At 48.6% G+C, this 17,015-nt stretch overlaps 4 protein-coding genes across 7 annotated transcripts in view; 1 reads left to right on the top strand and 3 right to left on the bottom strand.

The window, feature by feature from the left end:
- LOC102210268 (microfibril-associated glycoprotein 4-like) overlaps positions 1-446 on the bottom strand; it is a 15,407-nt gene extending 14,961 nt beyond the window's left edge. The window contains exons 1-2 of the mRNA XM_005743451.1: positions 419-446; positions 187-300 (exon numbers count right to left, since the gene is read on the bottom strand). Of these exons, the coding sequence (XP_005743508.1) occupies positions 187-300; positions 419-446 (142 nt within the window). The remainder of the gene's footprint in view (positions 1-186; positions 301-418) is intronic.
- Positions 447-766: 320 nt separating this feature from the next.
- LOC102204320 (leukocyte cell-derived chemotaxin-2-like) lies at positions 767-1,882 on the bottom strand. Its single transcript, XM_005743429.1, has 4 exons — positions 1,818-1,882; positions 1,281-1,392; positions 1,045-1,196; positions 767-957 (listed from the first exon to the last, which is right to left on the bottom strand). Exons 1-4 carry the CDS (start codon positions 1,840-1,842, stop codon positions 791-793), a joined length of 456 nt encoding a protein of 151 aa, XP_005743486.1. The 5' UTR covers positions 1,843-1,882; the 3' UTR covers positions 767-790.
- Positions 1,883-5,624: 3,742 nt separating this feature from the next.
- On the top strand, positions 5,625-13,642 carry slc16a12b (solute carrier family 16 member 12b). Of its 4 annotated transcripts, XM_013913420.1 has the most exons (7): positions 5,625-6,165; positions 10,981-11,084; positions 11,158-11,301; positions 11,378-11,632; positions 11,708-12,041; positions 12,879-13,138; positions 13,343-13,642. In XM_013913420.1, the coding sequence occupies exons 1-7, from the start codon at positions 6,053-6,055 to the stop codon at positions 13,534-13,536; spliced, it is 1,404 nt and encodes a 467-aa protein (XP_013768874.1). In that variant the 5' UTR covers positions 5,625-6,052; the 3' UTR covers positions 13,537-13,642. The 4 variants fall into 4 exon arrangements, with proteins under 4 accessions (XP_013768874.1, XP_005743488.1, XP_005743490.1 ...); XM_005743431.1 differs by having other exon boundaries at positions 11,378-12,041; XM_005743433.1 differs by lacking the exon at positions 5,625-6,165 and adding an exon at positions 10,473-10,735 and having other exon boundaries at positions 11,378-12,041.
- Positions 13,643-15,315: 1,673 nt separating this feature from the next.
- The window catches only part of LOC102209961 (kinesin-like protein KIF20B), a 17,616-nt gene continuing 15,916 nt past the window's right edge, over positions 15,316-17,015 (bottom strand). The window contains exons 26-31 of the mRNA XM_005743450.1: positions 16,758-16,939; positions 16,573-16,665; positions 16,113-16,172; positions 15,959-16,028; positions 15,680-15,852; positions 15,316-15,595 (exon numbers count right to left, since the gene is read on the bottom strand). Of these exons, the coding sequence (XP_005743507.1) occupies positions 15,512-15,595; positions 15,680-15,852; positions 15,959-16,028; positions 16,113-16,172; positions 16,573-16,665; positions 16,758-16,939 (662 nt within the window). The 3' untranslated portion in view covers positions 15,316-15,511. The remainder of the gene's footprint in view (positions 15,596-15,679; positions 15,853-15,958; positions 16,029-16,112; positions 16,173-16,572; positions 16,666-16,757; positions 16,940-17,015) is intronic.

The following is a 17,015-nucleotide window of genomic DNA, read 5'->3' as shown; positions in this document are numbered from 1 at the left end:
ACTGAAGGCTCTGCCTCCCATTCTACTTTTAAATACTCTAGGAACAACAAGTAGGCCTGCAGAGCGAGAGCGAAGTGCTCTAATAGGGTGATATGGTAGTACCATATCACCCTATTAGAGCAAGGTCATTAAGATAAGATGGGGCCTGATTATTTAAGACCTTGTATGTGAGGAGCAGGATTTTACAGCTGAGCTCTTCCTTCATGTGTCTGAGAAGCTGAAGTCGGTTGTAATGGCAGCGACCGGCCAGCAGAGGGCGCCGTGCGACAGACCTGTGGTGGACCAGCTGCTCCCTCAGCTCTTTAATGAAGAGTCAGGATGAATAATAAGAACTTGGATATAAAGCACAGAGATTTTACGACATTTTTCTCTTGACTGTTTTCACGGCTTTGGCCTGTAATTCGTCGTGCAGTTCTACCGTCAGGGCGGTTGGTGGGTGGAGTCATGCACCAGGTTTTACAATATCAGGCTACTGACAGCTGCACAGTCTCAATAATACAAACTTTAATCTTCAATACAATTTTAGTTGTGAACGTTGGACACTGATGATTGTCTCTGACCCCAGTTGCTCTGTTTATTATTATACAACACAAAGTAAAGTGAAATTTTATTTACTTTATTGTTCAGTTTATTATGTGATTCTGATCAAACGTGTCAACTTGTTCGTATTCTCAGTTTAAAAACACAGCAGCACTCATTTTTCTTTCACTCAATAAAAAAGCAAAGACAGGGAAGCAGAAAAAAGCTGCGAGACGTCCTGGTTTGTTGGATCAGGTCCTCGGTGAGGAGATCAGAAGTATGGTGTGGGGTCGCTCCTGTCGCACATCTGGACGTGGATGTGTGAGGTGATTCCCGGATAAACGCTCTGCATGGGCAGCATGGTGCCGATCCTCTGCCCCTTCCTCACCGTTCCTGAGGTTCGGTCCGGCCTCACGTAGAACAGCTTGAAACAAAGACCTGCAGGACGCAAACGCAACGCCTCGATCAGTGAATCAGTACCAGGATCAGTAACTCTGTTAGTGCTGGCTGCGCGTGATGACCCACCCTGTCCTGACAGGTTGATGCCCTCGTTGATGGCTGCCTTACTGGGGTCGGTGTAGACGGTCAGTTTCCCGTTAAGAGTCACGTCAAACGGAGCGTAGACAGCGGCGCCGTCGCTGCACTTGATGTCCAGCCCTTGGTGGAGTCTGGTCCCCCTGTAACCAGCAGACATCCAGCTGTGAGCAGCTGTGCCACATCGTCCACACCAGCCTTACAACAAAAACGTGATCTCTGAGTACCGTCCGGCTCCGTACTGTCCCTGTCCCCATCTGTCCGACGTCCTCCGGCTGTTGCTCGGGTTACTGCTGCACAGCTGACCGAACTTAACGCCGTCACACACCCACAAAACAGCTGGACACACACAGATTTAGACTTCCAGCTTAAGTGTAACGTTAATTAAGATTTTTAAGTTAATTAATTTGTAACGGTTCATATCATTACGTTACTAAATTTAATCATTTTATTCCCTTATTATTCAAATGCAAAGTTAAAAAACAAACTCAGATCTTCAAATAATTACAGATAAAAGTTTATGACATTTCTGAATAATCCCAAAACCTCGAGGAAAGTTTGATGTTTGCATTGTGGGGACCTGACGAGTCTCCCTGTCCTCAGTGAGTCCTTATGAGCCGGTCCCCGTAACACCACAAAGGTAAGTTTATGTTTGTAACAATCAAAATAGTTTTTAAACACCGTCATCATTATCGGGCATGCATGTGGAAAATCTAAAGATTGTTTTTAACAGGTTTATCATCAGTGCAGAGCAGAAAACTCACCCAGTAAAACTACGACGTGTCTCATCTTCAGGTCTTCAGATTTGATTCAGATCCTGAGTTTCTGCTGCTTTTCTCTGTTTTTATAGTCTGAATTGTGGAAACACCAGGAAACAAACACGATCAAATTATTTCACAGGAAAAACATCTTCTTCCTTCTGTGAAGCTGTAAAATCATAATCTGTATTGTAAGGTCAGAGCTGCCAGTAAGACATTAAAGTCGTGTAAAGTGTGCGGGTGGATGTGCTGCAGGTGTCATGGTCCTGAGTCTGAGGACTCAGTGTTTTGTGTTTCCTTATGCCTTTGTTCATTCCGAGTATGTATTCTGTTGTGATTTTGCCATTTGTTAGGTTTCTGTTCTTTGCCTGCCTGCTCCCACTTCTCTGTGTTCCCTCTGTCTGTCCATGGTGTTATTGTGTCTGCTTATGAGTCTGCCTGTCAAGTTCAGTGTCCTGTCTGGTTCTCTGTGTCTGTTAGTTTCCTGTTTTATTCTGAAAGTTCATGTCTCATGTCAGTGTGTTCAGTTTTACCTCTCCCCTGTCTCGTTAGCCTAATTGCTCCCAGCTGTGTCTCCCTCCTGTGGCCCATTCCCTGATTACTCCCTGTGTATTTAAGCCCTGTGTTTTCCTGTGCTCTCTGTCGCGTCGTCTGTTTAGGTCCATGTCCGGCTGCATTATTCTGTTACCTGGTATTCATTCTGCGTCTCTTTGTGCATTTTGCTCCTCCTCCCGTGAGTGTCTGGTTTAAGTTTTGTTATTTCGTTTTCCCAGTTTAGGTTTGTTTACTCCCCGCTCTACTCTTCCTGTTTTGTCACCTTCTCACCGCTGTAAATAAACACTCACTCGCACCCCAGCCAGTACCTGCATTTTGGATCCTTTTTTCATACATTACACGACTGCCCCCAGCCGTGACAGCAGGAGCCGATGTCCAACATTGAGGACAGTTTGGTGCTCGTTACTCAGACTAGACTGAGAACAGTTAACCCTCGAGATAAAACCTTGGCCGTGTGTCAGAGTATTTTTGCTTTAAAGGTTTTATTATTCATATAATAAAAAGCTAAGAGTGTTTATATTTCTGTTCTGTACTCAACCAGCTGCATATTTTAATTGCTGGCTCCCTATTTTATAACGGAAACTGTTTGCCTTCACATTATCAGTCTTTGCTTTCACATTGTCACTGTTTGCCTTCACACTAGCAGGAAACCGCCACCCACAAGAAAGAAACAACCTTGTAGAGAACACGAAGTTTTTTGATAAACCACACCTGTTTTCTTGACAAGATAAGGATGATATTTCCTTTTTTGTATGCTTCATGATGTGTATAAATAAAGCCAGACTGCACCAAGGAGGTGTGAGTCTCTCCCTGAGTCTCTCACCCGTGCACGTTTAAAACTGCTCTAAGTGTCTGAGTGATATTTCATTGCATCTGAGTACTTTGATAATAGAATATCTTTAACACCGTGTAAAGCTACTGTGAGCAGGTACATGCTAGCTGGCTCACTCTCCTGTCACGCATCATTAGTTACTTACCTTTGCTTGTTACAGTCACCTGGATAACGTGAACTTTAAGGTAAACCAGCCAATTAACCCCTCCATCCATCCAGGTGTGATTTTATTAGCAACAGCATTCATGGCCGCTGCAGGGTAGCACCGCCGCGCTGGGTGAACCTGCCACAGACACGAATCATCACATTGTGATGAATCAGCTGATCTCAGACCAGCGGACTTTTGTTCATCCTTCTCAGGATTCCCTTCATTTTATCAGTGGAGTCACAAAAGAAACCGGATCAGGACAAAACCACGGTCATGTCTGGTCATTCACCGGAGACACCGGGAACGTTTGCAGTGGTGGGACGAACCTGTCCTTAAACCCTTTGACCGTTAACCTCACTCAAACAGGATGCTGCAGCTTTTGGACACACACATTTATACACAACTAACAGTCAAAGGGCTCAAACTGCTCCAATAATGTGTCTGCATACACGACACTGCACAACCCCGCAGCCCACGCGTTGTTAATCAGTCACTGAAATGTGGTTGTGCACGGTCCAAACAGCATGACAAAGTAAAAGGATAGCGATGATGGCTCTGGCTCTTTCACAGCAGGAGGCCTGACACTGTTAACATTAACTGAGGAGGAGCCACACGACCAGCAGTAAGGCGTCCAAAGGGCCGAGTCGCTGCAGTATCCACACAGAGGAGCAGGTTTTAGGGTTTTATTGAACTGCTCGTAATCAGACGCAGCCGGCACGTGTCTGTGGAAATGTCCCGTTTTGAACTTGGCCCAGTTTTTCTAACTCGTGTTTTTATCGTGAGCTGACTGAATCACTGATCTAAACCTGGAAAGCCGGATCACAACACCCCGGCTCACATCCTCCAGCGAAGGTGGAGGCCGGTCCTCTTTATTTCTTTACAGCTCTGACTGAGAAACAGAAAGAGCAGCAGACACTGACGTTATCCAGGAAAACACGTTCCTTTTGTGCGTACACAGTTTGCAGTAAAGTGCAGTCACACGTGTACAAATGTACACGGATCCAGATGTGAGCTGTCTTTGCAGTTTGCACACATCCAATCCAACTTTATTTATAAAATCGAAGCCAAAGTTCTTTCCAGTAAAACACAGTAACATACACCTCTGTGGAGTGCGCAGGTGCAGAAGGCCTGCCAGGTACGTAGGAGCTCGGCCATTCGAATCTTTAAAAGCAAACATAACATTTTTAAATGAACTCTAAGATAAACAAGTGTTTGTCCCTGTCAGCAGGCGAGCAGCAGCATCCTGGGCCATCTGTAAGCGTCACAGTGAGGCCTGATCACACCGACATAACCTGCATCATTACCTGCATCAGCTGTGTCAACTTTCACCCCAAGCTTGGTGACGCTGATCTGATGGTGCACACATGGCTCATGCACCAGGTGTTTCACAGGTGATCACACTCAGGGTGCTAATTGGTGGAGGGCTCCACCTGCTGGCCATCTGTCTCAGAGAGATAACACTAAACGCACCAGAACATTTGCTGTTGTCTGAAATGTTATTTGCGTGGAAACCAGTGAATTAATGAACTTTGTACATTTGATTATCACGAGACATTCAGTTTCTCATCAAACACATTTCGGTCCTTCTGTCTCAGATCTGCCGGTTTTTGAAGAGTTATATTATTTATAATAAATATTTATATTAAATTTATATTAAATATAAAAGCCTTTAAATTTGTTTGATCTTATTTATCATGAAAAAAGAAAGAATCTGAAATTTGAGACAGTCAGAAATATCAGAGGACTTTAAAAAACCACACAGAGTCCAGCAGGCCATTGTTTTCATTTCAATGTGTCTTAGTCACAAAAATGGTGAAAATACTGGTTTTATTCAACCTTCATGCTCTATTAAAGAACACCGCAGACGGTCGTGTCTGTCTCAGATCTCTACATTTTCCTTTAAAGTTTGGACGTGGTCCCAGTCTTTGTTCTGGTCCTAGTCTTTGTTCTGGTCCTGATCCCAGTCTTTGTTCTGGTCCTAGTCTTTGTTCTGGTCCTGATCCCAGTCTTTGTTCTGGTCCTGATCCCAGTCTTTGTTCTGGTCCCAGTCTTTGTTCTGGTCCTGGTGTATAGCACACCCCTCGGGTGTGACACACACTGGTTGCCGTGGAACACACTGTGGTCTCTCTGGTCTGTCTGACTGGAAATGCTTGTTTGCATCACCCGACACCTGAGACATCCTCCCTTCAGTCAGCCCCACCCACCCCTGGCCCTGGGGGGAGGTAGGGTGTGGAGAACTAAGCGCTCCCTTCGCAGCAGTACTCTTTGCTGACTCTGCCGTCATCAGGTCCGGGCTGGGGGCCTCAGCGTTCACACAGTGTGGTTAATGATTGAGGGGGGGGTGTCACTCATTGACCGCAGGAACTTTTAGACCCACAGACAGAATTAGGGTGGCGGGACTTCACTGTCACTCCACTGTCACTCCACTGGGACTCTACTGGGTTCGACTCAGAGGAAGTTGAAGGACACTTTTAATCTGCTGGAGACAATCTGAGCGTCTTCCTTTCCTTCTTCTGTCCTTCTGCCACCCAGCTTCACCTGGCCGATCTCCACCCCTCATTGGGGGAGGGCTGAGTGCCCCTGGATACCTGATCACCTGAGGTCCAAGCCACACTTTTACCTTTGTTTTGCTGTTGTGAAGCAGCTGACCAGCTTCAGGTTTGCACCAGAAGCTCCAGGATCAGCCACCGTGGTGAAGCTGCAGCGATGGCTGCTGGAAAGCAGCGGGACAGCCGGGAGGCGCCGCCGGATGGCGGGTGGGGGTGGGTGATTGTTGGATGCTGCTTCATGGTGACGGTGTGCACACGTGCAGTGACCAGGTAACGCACACACGCACATCCATATACTGGTCTTTATAGCTGTGTGAGGACCCTTGCAGTCTTGGTGCACAGAGTGAGGGATCGTGGACGTCCACACCAACACTGCACACAGCCGTGTTAGTGTAGCTACAGATGATGGTGTCTGTTAGACTGGCTGTTATATCGGAGTTTACTGATTTGTGCAAACATAAAAGAGACGGGCAAGAATCGCTTCTGTTGTTTTGCATTTTGAGGTCACTTTGGGTTCATTATGGCCCTGATACACCTTTAAAGAGGCACCTGAGTGTGTATGTGGACATGTTTAAAGAGATCAAAACATTTTCAGACACAAAATCTTCAGTGAAAGAGGAATCAAAGACATGCAGACAACATTCCTGTGACATGACTCAGTAACGAGGACTTCAGGCCAATTAGAGCGAATGCCAAACAGCCTTTAACCATTCAACAGAAGACGGTCCAGAGATCTGCCCTAAAATTAAAACCAGTCTTCTCACTGTGACACAGCAGCATGTTTCTCTCACGCAACAAAAAAGGAACATTGTGTACTACTTTTAAAAAAAACCTGCTGGAGAAACATCTGCCAATTACTGAGGTTAATTATAGGGATGGGTCCCGGTATCGTTCTGACATAAACGGTAGTAACCAGACCGAAAAGCAGCGCACATTTCTTTTTTTTCCCTGAGATGTCATACACTTTGGATTCTAGCCAATCATTTTACGTTTCCGAGGATAGTAGGCGGGGCCAGGTACGTACGTTCTGTTAAAGCAGAGCTACAGATTAAAAATGCCCAAGGCGAAGCGGTCAAAAGTCTGGCTGTACTTCACAGCAAAAGATGCAAACTCAGCAGCAACAAGTGCTTTAAGCTGATACTGTGATGCTGTCAAAGGAGGTAACACCAAGAATCTGATGAAACACCTGGCGACGCATAGCGTTTTTTTTAAAAGCCGAGAAATGCGCCGTATTTGATAGCTTGCTGCGAGACCTCACACTGAGCACATCTACTGCGGGTGGGTTGCCTGTTATGCAACATCCCCCAAAAACACGAAGAGGAGAGTCCTGGCCCCTAGCCCTGCCAGTGTAGCAGAAATGATGAGGATGATGATGCAGCAGAAGCCGTTCTTCTCTGCGTGAGTAGCTTAATGTTGTTCGTGTGTAATTTACGTTGAGTAGGCTAACCACGTTATTACATTAATGCATGTAAGGTGAACTAGCAAACATCATCATAGCTACATGCGGCTGTCCTCTTGTTTGATGGCAGATACTCCCTTCACCCTGGCTAAAAAGACTAAAATGACCAAAGAAAAAGTGGAAAACACTTAAACATGAGAGGTTTAGGACAAAGTTTGTGTTTTTTCCATTGTTTAAGCACTGCTTCCAGCCAAGAGTGATACCATATATGCCCCATAGCTGCAGAAAAGGCTAACATTGTTATCTTTTTACAAAAAACAGCTGAACATGAGAGGTTTTTGGACCAATTTTGTGTTCTCCATTCTTTAAGCACCGGTTCGAGCACCGGCACCGTTTTAAAAGTACCGGTTTGGTACCGGTATCGGATAAAACCTAAACGATACCCATCCCTAATTAATTAGTGACGTGGCTGCGTGTGAAAAAGCGTCTGAGGCCTGAAGCTGGGTGGCGTGAAGTAGGGGTGGGCGATATAAACAATATATGATAGAAACGATATAAATTTGGCCAACGACAGAGATTTTGACTATATCGTGATAGCGCATGTTGATGATGTCATCAAGCTGCGCCTGTTTTAGTCGAAAGCGTCGCAGCGGCTAAAACCATTATCATCTGCAAATTATGGCGGGTGACAGTCACAGCAAAGAGATGAAGCACTTTTGAAATATGGGGAAAGCCAAAAACTGCGCTTCCGTAACATTGATTCATTAATGTTGAATTCTCTCGCAGCTGCTTTGTTCCCATGTTGTTGCCGTATATCAATAACTAACCTCGTATTGTGGATGAATGATCTCAGTTGTTCTCCTGACTGAACTTTGGCCCGTGAAGTTTGGCCCACTGCTGTTTAGTTTTCTGTCTTCATTTATGTTGGAAGTGACAGCAGAGCTGTACGTTTTAATTAGTTTCAGAAATCTCTGTCAGAACATGCTATGTCATGTTTAGGTGGAAACTAGCGAGCTAACTTCCTGCTAACTTCTAACTCCATTAAATTTAATAACTTCTGTTTTCATGGATGCCTGGATGTTAAACTTAATTGTTACACCTGGTAAAGCAGCAACGCTGATGATTTTATTAAAGATGAAAGAATTTAGACTGTTTTTAACTCTCAGTGTTCGTTTGACTTTGGGACCTGAAGCGGACGGAGTTTTGGACCCAGATTACTCCGTGAAGCTCCTCCCTACGGCAGCCGTAATGCTCTGACCATCCATCAAAACATTTTTAACAGATTTCTGCAGCCAAAATCGGTTCGAGGTCAGTAAGCACAACCAGAAGTCATACATAAGGCACACTCTCGATTTTTGAGAACATTAAAGGATTTTAAGTGTGGAAAATACGTTATACAGAAGAAAAGAATATATCGCGTTATATATCGTTACCACACGTGCTTCAAATTATACCGCGATATGGATTTTAGGTCATATCGCCCAGCCCTAGCGTGAAGCTGGGTGGAGTTCAGCACTTAGCCAGAGGATGTGTGGGCCAGAGTTCAACCGCCTCTCAGAATCACTGATTCACAATTCTGCACAGAAGTGAGAGCGCACAGAGAGCTGCTGCAGGTTTGTGGATGGTGTTTTTTGCTGGTACTTAGCATCCAAAGTTTTAAAGAGTATGAGCCTCAAACATGCCTGACGAGGTCTACAGAATTCATCCTTCTGCACAAAAAGATGCGACTTCTGCTCCGCCTCATTCACCATCACATCCACACCATCAGTCTGAACGCCCTGCATTAGGAGCATGCTCAGTAGAAGTAACTTATAATTATATTGGGCACCTGTGGCTTGTTTGTTAGAGTGGGTCATCGGTGGGACATCTCGTTTGAATGAAGTGTGTGAAAACTGAGACTGAGTAAAAAAGCACTATAAGTACCATCACACCAGCTAGTGCTACGTGTTTATAATGAAGTATTACACTCTGCAGGTCGGGGAATAACAACAGGAAAAACACCTCACAGGTATTTTCAGCACATACAGGGGTGTGTCTACAGGGGGGCATGGGGTGTGCACTATTTTACACTGTAGTTCCTCGTTATTCTGCAGATTAAGATTATTAATAAAATATTTAAGAATATGTTATGTAAGCATGCATGTAAGCATGTTTACCGCAGGCCTGCAGAGCACCAGTCAGACCAGGCAGAAACCAGAACGCACAGATTCAAAAACACACCGTTTCTCAGCACGTGACACTGATCTGAGAGCAGTCAACATCTAATTATGTGTGTGCTGGTCTCACTGGGAGATGGGGGCTATGTGTCGGGGTGAACTGGTTTTAATGGGTGGGGGAGGCTGAGCTGGCATTGGCTCCACAGTGCGTGCAGGCTGCTTGTTTCAGGTTCAGTTAATCTTAGTACTCAGATTACATTTTCCTCATAAGGAGTAAGCTGCGTGACCGGTTTTCCCTCTGAGATCGTCTCCGAACAGCCTCGCCGGTGTTTGCTCACCTTCTACCCTCAGAACGTCGTTCCAAGCTAAAAGCAGAGCTCTCCAGCAGGAGAGCGTCTTTGTATGTGAAGGACACGTGCAGCTCAAAGACTCTGGAGCTCTGCTGCTCGCTCTGCGCTCGGGGGATTTACAGCCCCACACCTCCTACACCAAACACCTGCACCGCTGCACCACCAGCAGCATCTGTGATGTTGTCGTTAAAGACTCCGCCCCCTGAGGACGGCAGAGCGGTTGACATTTCAGAAACGCCCTGACACTGCTGTCAGCCAAAGGAAACCTGCTTCCATCCAGTGATTAGTGACACTCAGCTGTGCTTCCTGGTGGACGCGTCTGACGGAGGAGTCCTCGGTGCCCACAGTGACCGGATCGTCTATGCTATTCCTTTCCTCCAAACAGGAAGTTTACCGGAGGCGCCGGGTCCGCCCTGCTGCGGCCTGGCCCCCGGGGCTGAATGGGTTAAACACAGAGACACGCGCCTCCTCCTGTGACCTTCGACCCAGATTTCCTGCTCTGACTGGAGACCGGCGCGACTGCTGCTGCAGCTGGAAAACTTCTCAGAAACATGTGTTCAAAGCTCCGCCTCCCCTCCATCAGCTCGCTGTGAAAGAGTGTGTTTGTGCGTCTGTGTGTGTGTTATGTCCTCACAGTGAGGCGAGAGAGCAGGCCCGTCCCCCATGTTTCTCACTGCAGTTATACAACAACACATTAATCCTGAAGTTATGTGTGACTGGCACACGTTACATAACACACACACACGCCTGCCCTGACTATGCTTTGTTTACAGGACGTGCCGCCTTAAACCCTCCCTACTTCCTGTTCTGACTCTAATCAGCATTAGGGAGAATGCACGTTGAAGACTTAACTTTACGTCCATCTTTATGTACAGTCTGTTTTGGGGGGAGAACTACAATTCCCAAGATGCATTTAAGCAACAAACATCCAATCAGTGAGCTACAAATCTTTGTGTGCAGCGCTTTGTGACTGCCTGTCTGTGAAAAGCGCTTAATAAATAAACTTACTTACAAAGTCAGCTGACTGCAAAAGATGAAGAAATTCTATTTAAATCTGAGCAGCAGCAAAGAATGATGGGTACTGTAGTGCACTGAAACTTTTTTCAGGGACAGTCATGGTGTGTCTCTGCAGCCGAGCGTCAAAGGTGGGGGCAGTGTTAACCCTCTCTTGTGTCTGCAGGTGTGTCTCCATCTTCTTCGTGGAGTTCCAGGCTCACTTCGGGGCCGACTACGCCGCCACCGCCTGGATCCACAGCCTGCTGGACTGCAGCACCATGCTGTGTGGTGAGTGCCGCCAATCAGACATCACAGAGTGGTTCTTGTGGTCACGTGAGGCTGAGCGTGTCTGTGTGTGCAGCTCCCGTCGGCAGCCTGGTGGGGAGCCGCTGCTCCTGCCGGGCGGCGGTGGTGGCGGGGGGCCTTCTGGCCTCCTGTGGCCTCCTGCTCAGCTCCTTCGCCACCAGCCTGGAGATGCTTTACTTCAGCGCCGGGATCCTGACAGGTCAGACTCAGACATGTCCTCCCCATCTTACAGCGGCGTGCTCTTTATCATGCTGACACGTAAATTCTGTCCGCAGGTCTGGGCTTCGCCCTCTGCTACACCCCCGCCATCGCCCTGGTGGGCTGTTACTTCCAGCGGAGGAAGGCGCTGGCGTACGGTGTCGCCATGTCGGGCAGCGGGATCGGGACCTTCGTGCTGGCTCCGGTGGTGCAGATGCTCATCGAGTTGTACTCGTGGAGGGGGGCACTGCTCGTCCTCAGCGCCTTCGTTGCAAACCTGTGCGTCTGTGGAGCACTGCTCCGACCAATAGCACTGCAGGAGGAGCAGTGTGGTAGGAGTTCTCATCAATCACATGTTCCCTCAGCGGGCCAATCACAATCAGACTCACCTGTGCGTTCTGGTGCAGGTGACATCTCACAGCAGGACGTGGAGAAACCTCCCAAAGACTCTGTGGACCTCCTAGCTCCGCCTCCTCCACCTGAAAGCTCCGCCCCCAGGCTGAGGAGGATGTGGCGCCTCCTGTCCTGTGGGGAGTACCGCTTCCTGCTGCTGCCTGACTTTCTGGGTCTGGCCGTGTCCTTCCTGTTTCTGGCCAGCGGCTGCAGCCTGCCCTTCGTTTACCTGGTGCCCTACGCCCTGAGTGCCGGCATCAGCCACCAGCACGCCGCCTTCCTCATGTCCATCCTGGGGGTCATCGACATCGTGGGGAACATCACCTTCGGCTGGCTGACGGACAGAAGGTAAGGCGAGTGTGCGCGAGGACGAACACTGACGCTGGCCTGTTCCACACGTTACAGCCTCGTTCCAGAGGGGAACATTCGACACCCACAGCGAGCGCGAGCACGTTTATTAGCCTTCCTGTGACTCTCAGGGCTCAGCGCAGGTGCTTCCTGCTTCCACTGCTCTGGACCTCAGACTAGGGTGAAGGTTCATCCTCCACCAGGTCATTGTCCTGGTGGAGGATGAACTCCATCCACACGTGACGCTTAAAGACCTGAGGCTGTACCTGCTGCCAAAGGTGCTTCAACTAGGTGCTTTGGGGTTCCTGTAGCTCAGGAGGTAGAGCAGGTCACCGATCAGAAGGTCGGTGGTTCGATCCCTGGCATGCCAAGTATTCTTGGGCAAGATACTGACCCCAGGTTGCTCTCGGAGTGTGGATGTAGTTGGAAAGTGCTTGTGTGAATGGCAGTGATTGGGTGACTGAGCGCTCAGAGTACTCCGCGTGAGTAGAAAAGTGTTAAATGAGAATCAGTCCATTTACCTGACCCAAGCTGCGAGTCGTCTCCTCCATGTTCGATTTTACTTCATCTTTGATACGTTTGCGAGAATTCAAAGCACACGTCCGGCGTGTCGCTCTGTGTTTAGGATTTTGACCTTTATTGGTGCTGCTCGGCGCCTTCGAGCTCGTGCAGGCGTGACTTCAGCATCACAGCGAGCGTCACGATGTTTGCAGGTGACAGCGATGGAGACGCCCACTCGACTTTGCAGCAGAACGCTTTCTTTTTAAAGGGACAGTTCACGCAAACATGGCTGACATTTGAGTGCTGATGCCGTCGGGCGTCCTGTTTGTCTCTCAGGTGTTTGAAGCCGCACCGCCTGGCCTGTTACGTCTTCTCGGTGGGGATGGAGGGTCTCTGCTGCCTCTTCACGCCATTACTTTGTTCGTTCCCGCTCCTCGTGCCCTTTGCCATGCTCTACGGCTACTTCGACGGCGCCTACGTGGCTCTGATCCCAGTGGTGACGTCTGATGTGGTCGGAACTACGTATCTGTCCTCAGCTCTGGGCGTTGTCTACTTCCTCCACGCCATACCTTACCTGGTCAGCCCGCCCATTGGAGGTGAGGGAAACAGCTCCACCCTCCTGCTTCATCCATCTTTAAAAGAGAAAAAACTTTAAATCCACTTAAATTTTAAATATGTGTTTAAAGACCGTGCGTCTAATTGTCCTCACAAACGTCATTGGATATTTGAAATCTGATGACATCACTCTGACATCGCCTGCTGATGATGTCACACCTGAAACTCTTCTTCTCTTTCTGCAGGCTGGCTGGTTGATGTTACAGGAAGTTACACAGCCACTTTCCTCCTCAGCGGCGCCGCTCTGCTGGCCAGCGCGGTCATTCTTTCCGCCGTCACTGGAATTCGCCATTGCCGCCATCGATCAGATTCGGTGCTGCTGCAATCTTCTGAAAACTGTCATCAGGGAACCCGAGCCCCTCCACCTCAGCCTGTCTGACCAATCAGGTGGTTTCGTCACCTTCAACAGGAAGGTGGTACCTCACAGCCCTCAGGCTGCGCTCGCTCTGCAGGTCTTGATGCTCAGTTCAGATTTTTTGATCAAATCTGATTTTTTTGTCTGCTCGTTCACACTACAAATAAAATGCGACGGCAAACGCGCTCTAGTGTGAACGCTCAGAGCGGCCGCGTGCGCAAAAGAAGACGCCACACACAACGCGCTCTGTTTACACCCAGACCAAACAGTATGTGTGACTGATGGCCTTAATGTAAAGACTGGTTTCCGACCTTACGTTTCCCAATTTTCCTTTAAGTTGTAAAGTTGTTTTGTTATTTACATTTGGCCAAACAATGATCCTTATTGCTGTTGTTTCTCCAACATTGTCTTCCCAGCAGTTTCACTGGATGGTCAGGAAGCGTTCGCCATGTCTTCTCCGGCGCTGATAGTTGGCGTCTGTCTCGTGTCAGTGACATAAAAGACGGATTTAATGCGACGTGACCATCAAACAGCAGCTTTCTAAAACATCAGATGTGTGTCGGACTCAGGACCACATACGAGAGTGACCCAGATCGGATGTGAAGATATCGGATTTGTGCCGTTCACACTGTCACACCATGATCGGATAGATGGTCGCAGAGGGTCACAAAAGTCAGATTTGATGCTTTCGCCTGCAGCGTGAACGCAGCCTACGAGAAAGGTACCAATCAGATTCCTCGACACCAAAACCAAGCAGACGGCTAAACAGGCTGACAGGTGTCAATCAAACGATGACTTCACAGGAAGTGAAATCTTTTTAGTCTGCTGAAAATGAAAACGAATGATTTTGTTTTAATGTTGAAGAAACTCACAGCTTCCTGTCTGAGCTGCCTCATTATGTGTGAGAGTGTGTGAATGGACCAGAATCATCTTCAGGTGTAACTCAGGTTACCTGTACCTGAGACAGGTACTGGTAGATGTCAGCGTGTGAGCAGCGGGGCTGAAAGCGCTGCTGATTGGTGGAGAGCGTGATGTCACAGTCTGAGTGATGCTGATGTTTGTAACGTGTTACAGGAAAATAAAAGCTGTGCCTCAGTTTGTGCCTCCTGCGTTTTCTTCATGGATCAGCTGGAGCTCTGCGGTCGTCCAGCTCATGTTAGCTTAACCCTGAAATAAACAGCGAGGACAACTTTGCTCCACCCTCCTCCACCCAGCAGGTCAGCCAGCGCAAGGAGAGGCTGCTGGTGTCAGAGCTTGAGCTGAGGAATCAGCAGCTTCATCCTGATTCTGCGGCTCACCTCGAGTCCTCGCTGCCAGCAGAGGTTATGTCATTGAAGGAGCCCCAGGTGGCTCAGGTAAGACCTCTGAAGCCACTTTATCAGACACGCCCACCCCGACACGTCAGCGTGAACACGTCAGCGTGAACACGTCAGCAGCGACTCAGAGGTCAGCGTGTTGCCCAGGGACAGAGTGGAGCAACCTTCGGCTCCGTCTCCTGAGCTACAGCCGCCTCAGGTACTCCCTCAAACACTGGAGTCTGAACCTTCATGTGACATCTCCACATTTCAGCACCAGACAGGAAGTGAAGTCACACACTGAGGAAGCTACAGTAAAACTTTATGTACAGCATGAATCCCTTTGAGTCACTGCAGACAGACTCGGAGCTCGAGCACAAACGTACCGAGGAGGCGCCCCGGCCTCCGCCCGCTGCAGGGACGGACCGAACACCGCTCACCGAGACATTTACTTTGTCTTTATGTCGACGACCTCACGTGAGTGCGGCTGAAAGAAGCTTCACCTGGACATGATTCAGCTCACCTTTATTTACATCACAGCAGTCACAGAGATCCACCTTAAACAATTCCACCTTAAATTTAAAGCCTCACAAAGGTGAACTGGTGGGTTTCTGTTTTTTTTAAAGGTCCAAACATTAAAAACAAACAAACCAACAAACTGATGACAGACGAAGAATGCCGCACATTAAAGATCGATCATGATGTCACTTCCTGCAGGTTTGAGAGCGTAGCTTCCTCTTCATGATGCTGTGGTCGCTCTCCCGATCCTCCGCCGCTGCTCCGGGCGTCTGACGGGACAAACAAAGACGCATTCATATTTAGAAACAAACAGCCGACTCCGCTTCGTGCCTCAGAGTCAGACTCCGTCTCACCGTGTGTGGCGAGTCCACCATCGGCGCCCACGGGTCCATATTGTAAAGCTTCCTGCGGCCTCGCCGGGGTTTGGTTGCCACGGTTACCGCCTCCTTCTCCACCGAGCTTATGTTTTTATCTGCAGAGAGGACGGGACGGTGAGTTCGCTCTGGAGCCGCAGGGCCTGACGAGCCTGTTAGAAACACTTCAGCTAAACTTTCTGTTGTAACATAAAATCAGACACTGTGGCAGCTCAGCGCTGCCCCCTGCTGGCGCTGGGTGGTCGAGGTGTGGCTGACCTTTGCTGCCCAGGACGCACGGTGAGGTGTGGATCGCCTCTTCAATCTTCTGCAGAGTGCATCCTCTCTCCTGCACCACAGAAGAAGAAGGAGGTTTAAGGTGAGGGCTCTGAGGACGCGTGAGTTCATCTACCTGTCGGCTGGGACGGCTCACCTGAACGCAACGGGCGTTTCCCCTCGGTTTGTTCCTCTTGTTTTCACTGTGCACCAAAACCTGAAACACAACAGCACACACATGTCAGAGCGCCTGAGACACACACAAACAAACACACTCTGGGAGGCGGCTCCACCCTGATTTATACGAAAGGAAAGAAGAAGAACGGAGCGTCAGCTTGTCGAGGTGATGCTGGTGGCGGCACCTGTCGTTCAGGAGAATACTGCGGCGGCTTCCTGCTGTATAATGGATAGACTGAGTATACCGGCGCCCTTAGACTCCTCCGTGCTGAGAAGGCTGCTGGCGGCGAGAGTCTGGCACAGTGAGGCGAGATGAGGCGGCGCTTCAGAAGACGATAAAAGTCTAACACGTGGTGATTTTAACCCGGGATGCAGTGACGGGTTAAAATCTTAATTATTCACACAACCACAGCGATAGGCTTAAATAGGCTCCGCCCTACCTCCAGCTCGCAGCTCTTCCTCTTCCTCCCTGTGGTTCTGGGAGTTTTCTTCCTGGCGGCCATGTTGGACCTAAGAGGAGAGTCTCGAAGGTCCTGAAAGAAAAGTAAAAACATAAAGCAGAACGCTCCTTCGTGAAAACCCGTCAGCATTTCTTCTTCTCTTGTACTTTTTGAGGCTGACATACCTGAGTGTCTCTCTGCTTCATCACTGCCTCACACTCCCCACTCTTCATCTTCTTGCCCCCCCCATCCTCCTCCTCCTGTCTCCTCTCCTGCAGTTTCTGGATCTCCTTCTTCAGCTCTTCCACCAGAGGCAGCGCCTCCTCCTCCATGGCCCTGTTCTCCTCCTCCTCCCTCCTCTGCAGCTCTGACAGGAAAAACAGGTCGGAATCAAACCAAAGACTCACAAACGCACACAGACACACACACACACACACAGACAC

Source organism: Pundamilia nyererei, unplaced genomic scaffold (genome assembly GCF_000239375.1).
Source record: "Pundamilia nyererei isolate P.nyererei 1_Seehausen unplaced genomic scaffold, PunNye1.0 scaffold00131, whole genome shotgun sequence".
Lineage (NCBI taxonomy): Eukaryota > Metazoa > Chordata > Actinopteri > Cichliformes > Cichlidae > Pundamilia > Pundamilia nyererei.
This window is presented reverse-complemented; position numbering and strand designations above follow the sequence as displayed.